This window comes from Cornus florida, unplaced genomic scaffold (genome assembly GCF_030987335.1).
Source record: "Cornus florida cultivar Cherokee Brave unplaced genomic scaffold, ASM3098733v1 CherokeeBrave_3.0.0_Hap2_Chr11, whole genome shotgun sequence".
NCBI classification, from domain to species: Eukaryota; Viridiplantae; Streptophyta; class Magnoliopsida; order Cornales; family Cornaceae; genus Cornus; species Cornus florida.
The window spans coordinates 92,453,037-92,463,283 of NW_026775581.1; the positions used below are offsets into that span (position 1 = coordinate 92,453,037).

At 32.0% G+C, this 10,247-nt stretch overlaps 1 protein-coding gene across 1 annotated transcript; it reads right to left on the minus strand.

Annotated features, from left to right (window-relative positions):
- Nucleotides 1–642: 642 nt before the first annotated feature.
- Nucleotides 643–5,154, minus strand: LOC132284449 (RHOMBOID-like protein 2). Its single transcript, XM_059786562.1, has 5 exons — nucleotides 4,618–5,154; nucleotides 2,801–2,964; nucleotides 2,040–2,203; nucleotides 1,296–1,546; nucleotides 643–986 (listed from the first exon to the last, which is right to left on the minus strand). Exons 1-5 carry the CDS (start codon nucleotides 4,899–4,901, stop codon nucleotides 875–877), a joined length of 975 nt encoding a protein of 324 aa, XP_059642545.1. The 5' UTR covers nucleotides 4,902–5,154; the 3' UTR covers nucleotides 643–874.
- Between the last annotated feature and the right edge of the window lie 5,093 nt (nucleotides 5,155–10,247).

Consider the following 10,247-nt stretch of genomic DNA (forward strand, 5'->3'; position numbering starts at 1 on the left):
GTGTCATGCCATGCCATTGGAGGACCCTGATCAAGCAAAAGCCACCCAAGTGTCATGCCATGCCATTGGAGGACCCTGATCAAGCAAAAGCCACCCAAGTGTCATGCCATGCCATTGGAGGACCCTGATCAAGCAAAATCCATCCAAGTGTCATGACATGCCATTGGAGGACCCTAATCAAGCAAAAGCCACCTAAGTGTCATGCCATGCCATTGGAGGTTATGCCATGTAAGCGACACACACTTGGATATGACGACTGCATGTCAAGAGGAGTTTTTGTAATCTTCCGGAGTATTGTATAATTTTGTGAAAGATTCTAGACTTAGAATGTCGTAGATATTTGAATTAGCGAGTGGAAGTGTAGCAAACGTGGGAGATTAATTCCAGAAAATCATATCCACTAGCCAGTAGCCATCCATTAAGGATGGGATGACTATAAATAAGAGACAAGACTCCCTCTCTAGCCATCAAGTCCTAGAGTGAGCTTGACAGCTTGTAGGTAGAGTAAGCAAGTGCCAGTGTGCAAGCAAGAGTGCGTGGTCGAGTCACACTAGAGGAGCAAAGATCGGCTAGCCCGTAATATAAGACTATCCAAATGAAGCACAAACTAAAAGTTGCCCAAAAATGAAAAGAACAAAATAATTCCAAGGAAATGGTAATTAGTATTAGTAATGGGAAGATATCCATGTAAGTTTATATAAGAAAACCTTTTTTTGATGTCCAAACAGAACAAAAGCAGTTTCTAGAAACTATGCATATACACAATCGCATACCAATGAAATAATCATATAAAAAATAATTCGAAAGAGAGAGAAAATAATCAGATAGAGATGAAGGCCACAAATGAAAATGAAATCTGCTGCGAACTCTCTGATCAATTATTACATTTCCATCTTGAAGTAGGCACGCAGCTTAGGTAATGGCACCAGCTGCATTTGTCGTTTGCATTCTCTCCTCTAAAAAGCATCACCAATCCAACAGTAAATCTGCAATAATTGGCACCCATAAGAAATGGAAATTCTATCCGTCCCAAAAATAGGAGTTCATCACATTATAAAATTCCAGAAGAAAATGAATTTTCCATTTTGTTCTAATTAACAACCAAATAGGGTAAGAATATGGTAGGAAGTCAAATCATGTTCTGTTTTTCAAAGCATTTGAAATGGAACCATATTTCCAAACAGTGAAATTTCTATGAGCATTAGATAAATGAAGAGCCTTGAAATGCTGGAATTATATTTCTAAAAAGGCACGCTAATGCAAGAGAGAGAGAGAGCCGAGTCGATAAGACTTACCCAAGAACCAGTAAAACAAGTGCAACCACCCAATATACATATTGGTAAACAGTGTACTTGGACTTCACAGTAGCATTGGCTGGAAGATGCCGGCGCTCCAACCAACCAAATTGGGGACGGGGTAGCAATATAAAGCCGAGGAGGAAACCAGACATGAATCCTCCAATGTGTGCAAAGTTGTCAACATGAGGAAGAATTCCAACTGCTAAGTTAATAACAATGATGACCACAAGTGTAAACAGAGCTGCAGCCTACAATAGCAAGAAAGGAGGAAATATCAAATTAATATAAATTAACTAATTCCTTCAAACTCACAAAGTCACAGATTGAACAAAATAATTAAACATAACAAAGAATTTAGACACATTTAAAACAATATGAACCACTACTCTATGCTACAACCACCAATTTTGTTAGTTTATCTTTCAGCAAATAGGAAATAAAATTATTCTGTGAATTATAATTATTATTTTTCCCTAGTTGATAGTCATACACCCCTAGATTCTGTGAATTTTATTATAACATCCTCCACAAGGAGTCATGAACCCTTGAGACTATCTGAGAGCCACTACAAAGAGGACTGGAACCAAACGCCGAGAGCTTTATATTGGCTTCTCACAGGTTAATTTAATACACTAGATCCATGCTTCCTTGTGATGGACCCAAGGTTGATCTTTTCCTAAATATTCTTAGAACGAAAAGAAATTGAGCACTGGAGAAAAATAAAGTACCAGCAGTATTCACCTTATTGGTATAAATAGTCCAGTTAGTAAGAAGCTCCGATAACATTGCACCAAGAAGCCCAAATAGAGCACCAGAAGCACCAACAGAGATGCTACGTTGAATGAAAAGAGAAGATAGTATGCTCCCGCCAAATCCTGATAACAGGTAGATTAACCCAACCCGCACTGCCAGATTACAAAGAAAATGAAAAAGTAAATAGTAGAAGAAGGGATCCAGGATTATCATAACAAAGTTATCAGCACAACAATGATGCAGGGATAACAACTCAATGATACAAGGGTATTCCGAATCTCCAAGACATCAATGGAGAATAAATAAATTCCATGTTGAATTAATTTCAGAGTACAGAGGAATCCTACTAAGGGAAGCCATTGATGCTGTGTTCGGGAGCACCGAATCGGCACTTTGAATTTAGAATTGAAAGAAATTTAATTCAAATTTTAAACTAAAAGCCCTCCAATTCTAAATCCAAGGTGCCAATTCAGTGCTACCAAACGGAGCATGAAAGTAAAAAATTGTCAGTGTTTTCACCACTTTATATCCTAAAAAATAAAACTTAACAATATTATATACTACAGGGAAAAAACAAGAGTGGCATTCCAAGGCTCGAGGAATGATTCCATTCCCATAGGATATCAGAAGTCCAAAACCCACCAAAATCTTGGCTCTTCAACAAGAAACAATGGCAAACATATAAAACTTATTCATATGAATATAAGGGGCACTTTTAGAACCTGGCAACAAGAAATAGTGTAACATACCAAACCCAAATTGCTGTTCAAGGCGAATCCCAATGAACACCAAGCTCAACATGTTTGCAAGTAAATGAATAACACCAGCATGCAACCAGATACAAGTGATAAGTCTCCATGTTTGATCTCCATGAACTACCTTGTTCCATTCTAGAGCTCCCAGTTTTTCCAATCTGCACAAAATGGGTACAAATAAAGTTAAGATTACCAGAATTATCCTTTTCTATGCTTGCATCTTGGCTGGAAAAAAAAAAACAATAATTAGTTGCACACAAACAGTGAACCATGGCCTGAATTTTAAGCAATTCAGTTCCTGTAGGTATATTATCTTTTCCTCTGCAAGGGTGGTAGTACCATGACTAAAATCTGTGGTTCATATTCTTTATATTAAACTAAATCCTTGGTATAATCGCTTGCATTTCAGCTAGTTTACTGGTAAAACAACTAGAATCATATCAACATATGCTATATTACGTACATAAGCTACTAAACTTTGACACAAGACTGTGTTCAATAAAAATCTCAATTTTTTTCTGAAACAACATGCAAACTTCCAAACACATTTGCATCTGACCTTAATTTATTAGGAATCAGGTTTACAACAGAAAATAAGATATAAAACCAAGTTCAGGCCTCCACGGGCTTTTTATGGTTAACCAGTGAAACCATTCCCATCCAATGCAATCAGCTTAAGAGTAATAAGAGACTATTTGACGGTTCAGATCATCTTAAATTTTTACTAAAAACGAAAAATCATAACTGAATCCAGCAATGGAGTGTATATAAGCAGCTGATAGATGCTCTAGTCCATTAATGACAAACTTGTTAAAGGAACAAAGAGAATCAGTCTTGTATAATCGAAAATATAAATAAAGCATATTTAACGGCCCATTGAAATGAAAACAAACAACATAAAGAAAGACTCATAACTAAAATGAACAAGTCTAGCAGAAATTACTGCTTTAATCAATTCCTTGCAAATTTCCATTTCAACATGTTAAGTTAAAAATAAAATGAAAATACAGAAGCCAAGAAGCCCCAAATTATTAGAGGATCTCAATCAATGTATTTAATCTAAACCAGTTCAAATCAACATGACATAGCAAAACAGTTAGTAACCCATCCCATCCAAATCCCCATTAAATTTCTAAGTCACCATCCAAATCGTTGTTATGTTTCTCATTAGCAAATATGGCTAGAGATTGGCAGATTTCTAGTAGTACTTCATAATTTTAATACTAAAAGCATGAACCTTTTTCCCATTCTTCTTCTTCCTTTTTCCTTTTTCTCGATAAGAAGAATAATTAAAGGATATGTAAAGGCATGAAATTTCAGAACTCCACAAGCGAAACTCAACAAGAAGATCCTTAATCAGTGAATTAAAACACAAACTAGTTCAAAAACAACAATTCCAACATATACAGTTTCATATTATATTAAAAATCCATACTAAATACTCCAAATCAGTGAATCAAGCCCTACCCAGATCAAAACAAGAACACATAACAAGAATTCAGAGATTGTGATTAGAAAAACAATAAATTTCAACAGAAAAATATTGCTATAAAGCTTCAAAGAAAAACACATACATATATTAAAAAAAAAAAAAAAAAAAACCACAAGCACAGATAGAACACTCTCAATCAATAAATCAATCCTAATTAAATTAAATAACACAAATTGAGAGATCAAAATATGCACAAGAACAAGAAATTCCCAAAACCCAGATTCATGAAAGGACTCCAATCGATAAAAACTAAGCTCTAAAATCAAAACAAAAAATCAATTGACAGAGAGCTAAGAAATGGGTGTGAAAGAAACATTACGTTGAAGAAGATGGGCCAAAGAGAGGGTTGTCTCTGAGAGGCTCAAAAGATAATCTCCCAAGAAACTTAGCCACGCAATCACGTTCGAAGTTGTTCTTGGGGCAATTATTAACATACATGATAACCACGAACATAGCAATATTGGCCACCACAATCATAGGGACCAACCATGAAGTCCATTGAGTTTCTTTGGACTCTACATAGTATGGAGAAGATGTTGGTGGGTAGGTGTTGTTGCCTCTGCTCTTCGTGCCTGCTCTGCTCTCCAGATCTCCACTCGCCATTCTATCTTCTCTCGCTCGAATTGAAATCTCAGACAATATATATATATATATACACGCACAGAGAGAGATTAATATATGTATTTATGTGAAAAATCAAGAAGCCCAAGTTAAGAAGTGTCTTGGAAGGAAGTGGGTGAAGCCTTCAATTGAATGCAACGATGGTTGGAGTTGGAGAGGGGGGTTTTTACAGAAAGAGAGAGAGAGTGTGTGTTTTAGAGGAGGCTACGGATTCAACCGTCGAAATCATTAATTAAATGGTAACTCTGTGGTGAGATTCAGTTGCTTGTCTATTGTAACGTTAGGTGCTGTGGATGTGTAAAGTTACCTCACCTTCCAGTGTTTTTCTTCAACAAAAATGTATTAAAAATATTTATTAAAAACATCATCATTATTATTATTATTATTATTATTATTATTATTGTTGTTTTTTGTGAGCATTGTAGACACTTTTAGTTGTGAGTTTCGATCACACATTTTTCTTTCTGTCAATTAAAAAAATTAGACAAATCCTTCTTATGTTATAGGCGAAATGGTATTTCTGTGTAATTTTACAAAAAATAAGAGGGAAAATATGTAACGTAAACAAATCTTGAAGAAGGTGCTGTAATTATTCCCAAAAAATATATATATATATATATATGGAAGTTAAATAAGTAGTGAAAATGAATCACACCTTCAGAAAATAATAATAATAGTAACAATAATGAATTCTTTGAAATTCATCTAATCGGCATGAAATCATCTTCAAATTTTTTACTACATAATAATAACTATAACCTAAGATATGATCTTGGGACTCAAAATAATAATAATAAATAAATAAAAATAAAAAATGATGAATTGAGACCCTTAATTCTCAATTTCATGTATCCTAAAAAATGGGAGTGCTCCACAATCTCATTAATCTGTCAATATTATTTGAGATATGATATTAACTATACTTCTTAAATAATGAATTATATATTTTTTTAAGAGATTATTACATATAAATAGTGCTAATAATATATATTTATTATTTAATAAAGTCAAAGTCTTGTAATTTCAAAAAAATCAAGTTGATCAAAATATTGGCGTGAACATAAAAAAAAACACTGTTTACCCTCATTGAAGTACCACTTATAGGCACATAGGTACTACTTTTTGTGCATAAATATACCATTTTTTGTGCATCAAGTATCACTTTTTGTGCAACCCAAAAAGTGATACTAACGTCAAAAAAAAGTACCTGAATGCACAAAAAGTGAATACTTATGTGCCTAAAAGTGGTATCTTAGTAAAGGTAAACAATATTTTTTCACATTTTTATTTTTTGAAACTATGAAACTTTTAGTCCATCAAATAATAAATATGAGACATTAACACTATTTATATATAATAATTATTTTTTAAAAAAAATCTTTCTTAAATAAAATACCAAAAAGTGTACCCAATCTTATTCTTTTATCATGAATCTATGAATAATAATGTGGTTTTATTTAAAAGTGAAGTAAGTTTATAAAAATGTATGGTGTAAACATCATCATGGTCCTATAATTGTCCTATATAAGTGTACCCAATTTTTTAGGATAAGTTTCACATATTGATATATAATAAACCGCGTAGCTCTTGCCAAATGGCAATTAGGTCCGCATCCTATATGACAGCTAATTTCAATCTACCGTAATGTTTGATTCAATTGCAGACCATGATTCAGGACACAATCCAGCAAATCATTGGCTCAAAACACGTTTAGTCAGTCATTGTTTGACTTTTTTATTTAAGCCCTCTTGTTTAAACTTACTTACCAAAATCCTCGGCGTTATCGGATGGGCTAGATGTCTACTGGTTAATTAATGTTTAGACAATATTAAAATGTAACGCTATCTATAAATTGTTTTTTCAAAGATTAAATTGATGTTTGATTATGATGATCTATCAAACTTGACAATGCAAATTCATTCAAATTGTGAATTTATGTAAAGCATGCTAAAGTTTATAATTATATTAATTTTGCTTTGTGAATACCTTAGATGATGATAAATTATAACGGAATCTATTTTTTTTTCACATTTCATCCCTTTAAAAAATTTGAATTTTATATCTTCACATCATAAAAAAAACTAAAATATTACTAATACTTGTGTTATTTAAAATGACATGATTTAACATTCATCTAATTGTTCATCTTATTTAGAACAATAATTTTCAAAGTTAACTACTTTCTACATTGTCATAAATGGGTTAATGAGAGTTTGACATATGATATTTTTAAATTTTAAAATCAAACACATCGGGTAATAAAATAATAAATAAGAAAAATTTTAAAAGTGATTATTTTTAGCTTTTTCATTATTAATAATTTGTTTAGTTGGAGGGGTGGAAGGTAGATGGAGGAGGATGGATGAGACATATTTAAAAAATAATGTGTTAAATATTAAAAATTTAAAAAAAAATAGAAATTTGGTATTACTAAGTCACTAATCTATTGATTAATTAATCAACTTACGCTCTTATTTTTTATACAAAATTAACTCTTTTTTTTCAAATTTAAACATCAATCAAAGTTTTTGTTATTCTACCAAACAACGACCCCTTACCTATGAAATATACTTTGTTTATGTTTTTTTGGAAAGGAGGGCACACATAAAGGACCGAAGTCTCTATGTTTGGACCTCGAAATGTGAATTTGTAAAACAAAAACACGTTTTGTAAACGGGGCGTTGTCGTTTTTGTTTGGGCTTGAAGTGCGTTAGGTCCACACGTTTTCTACGTATGAAAGGAAAATAATTAATCGTAAGTGTATAAATTATGATGTTGATAATAGAGACAAATGGAAGCCAATGAGCATATTAGCGTATACTATATATATAATTTGAACGAAAAGGGGGATGGAAAAAGGTGGCTTTGTGAACAGAATGAATTTGGGTGTTGCGTTGCATTGGATTGCACTATCCTCGCCGTTTGGTCGGTTGGTCCTACGGTCCTACCTTTTATAAGACAATCTTACACTTTTACCTTTTTAACCCATCCTCTAACATCATTTTCAATTTGATGATTCTTTACACGAAGTTGCTAAGAGGCAAAAGCTATTCTCAATTAGGGGCATAATTGGATCTAACAAAACACCATAGCATAATGCCTAAACATCATACTCCAGCAAAGCATAGCGGATTTGTGATTAGATTATAGAACAATTTCATCATTTCATTTTTATTTATTTATTATATAGTTGGACTACTCTAGCTCTAATCATATGCATGTCACACGGACAGAAGTTCATTGACACATAAAGTGTAGCAACTTTGTGAGCGGGTGTAAGGCACTAAGCAGACTTTTATACTTAACGAATTATAGGTGCACACTTTTATATAATTTGAATTAAAAAAAGATAAAGTATTTATATGTGGTGGTGTTATGTCTAATTGGTATGAGAACTTTTGGAATAAAGCCTTATAATAAAATTATACAGACTTTGATTCAAAACGAATAATATCATACCATATGATAAAGTATGTCGTTACATAACATAAAGCTTTACAATAAACATTTTCACATTACAAAGAGCTAAACAAAGTAACAAACACTCATCTTCAGTAGTCATTCAAGAAACATATTCCACTTAAATAAATAAAATAAAGAATGCATAAGTGCTTTCTTTCTAGCACACAAATTGACCAATTTTTATAAAATGATAATTTTGTTATTTCATTTTATAAAAAGATAATAGAGTAAATTACACACGATTTACATAAGTTTTCAGACTAACAAATATTTGTAATGTAATATATTATTATAATATAATGCTATTACTAATTTTTCACACTCAAAATCTCCTTCCAATGTCTAACAAACAAATTTAGGGGAAGTCAAAGTAAACCGTTGAATGATCTATTCATGTATAATTTGTTCAAACTTTAAGGTAGGTCAGTATAATATACCCTTATATATATATAAAACAATTACAAAAACAGGTGAAAACAATTTTGGAATCTGAAAATAGGAAGCAAAGAGAAAAAAAAAAATTATAAGGAATTCCCTTTTATTTCAAAAATTGTAAGAAAATAATTATGGAGAAGATAAAAGAGAAAATTTTAATAATATATCCTGAAAAACTTAATTATCCTCATAATTTTTTTTTAGAAAAATAGAGTATATTATGATGAAAGTAAATTGAAATTTTTACAAACGTACTTGCGGTGATGAAATGCCTATTTTATATAGAGATTACCGATTTTTGAGTGACAGATCATTTATTAGTAAATTTACATCCACAAAATCTCTGAAAAAACCATGAAATTAGTGAATCTCTGGATTGGCCAAAACTTAGGAATCCATTATTTGACATTATTTGAATCTTTGATAGACTCTGGCATATATGCTTACATTCTTTCGTATCGATATAACCAAACACAAGGTTAAGAAATGCTTACCATTTTTGCATGAGTAAATGACAACAAACCTAGTCCATCAATGTACCCTCCATCCACTAGAAGCACCAGAACATGCCACTTTTAACCATAAAATTAAAAAGACGAAAATTAAAAGTTTGTAGGGTTTTTATTTAGTAACTTTTTAATGTCATCTTGACCTATAAATTAAATTTGGATTAATTAGTCTTACATTTTTGGGTAGCTTACAATTCAAAACTATATGCATACAACTAATTCAAACCTCTTTATTTAAGCACATGGATGCGTAGAGTTAGATATTTGCAAATATAAAAGTTTTTCTTGCCTACCCCATAATTTAAAAAGAAAAGAAAAATAAAGTAATGGTTATTAAGATGCGTGTGGGAAGGATTTTAAGATGCATATAGACATCATTAATTAGGTAAGGAAAATCATTTTGTTGGTCTTTCTTTGTATAGACATTTGAAAAGGGTAATTTTTGTCTTCTATCCATTTCAAACTGAACATAATCTGTATTGTATGTATTGGGGTGTGAATACTTTAACAACTACTTTGTGTGTTTGTGTGTGTGTGTGTGTGTGTGTGTGTGTGTGTGTGTGAGCTGCTGGCGAATTTGGTTGGTGGAGGCAATTGCTTGGACGCAACTCTTAAATACCCAAGGAAATGAGGGAGCTTCAAATTCAAGTTTTGATAAAGGGAACTGTTTTATTAACTGATTTAGCATGGGCTCAAACTAACTTGAAGGTACATATTTACCAACACTATTCATATTGTTGTCAATGGGCACATTTCCATGAAATTCAATGGTAAGATCAGGAACGGACCAAATAATTATGTGCGCGGCTTTTAATAAATTTTTTTTTTATGGGAGTATTAGTAAAGTTTTTCTATAATTTCTTGGGGGCAAAGTTTAAAATCTATAAGTATATAAATAATAAATAAAATAAAATAAAACAAA

Excerpts from the sequence above, each read along its gene's own strand:
- LOC132284449 (XM_059786562.1), bottom strand. The coding sequence starts at position 4,901 with ATGGCGAGTGGAGATCTGGAGAGCAGAGCAGGCACGAAGAGCAGAGGC. Across the intron at positions 2,204-2,800 it reads TGAACAGCAATTTGGGTTTG|TGCGGGTTGGGTTAATCTAC; the intron begins GTATGTTACACT and ends GTAATCTGGCAG. Across the intron at positions 1,547-2,039 it reads GGACTATTTATACCAATAAG|GCTGCAGCTCTGTTTACACT; the intron begins GTGAATACTGCT and ends TTGCTATTGTAG.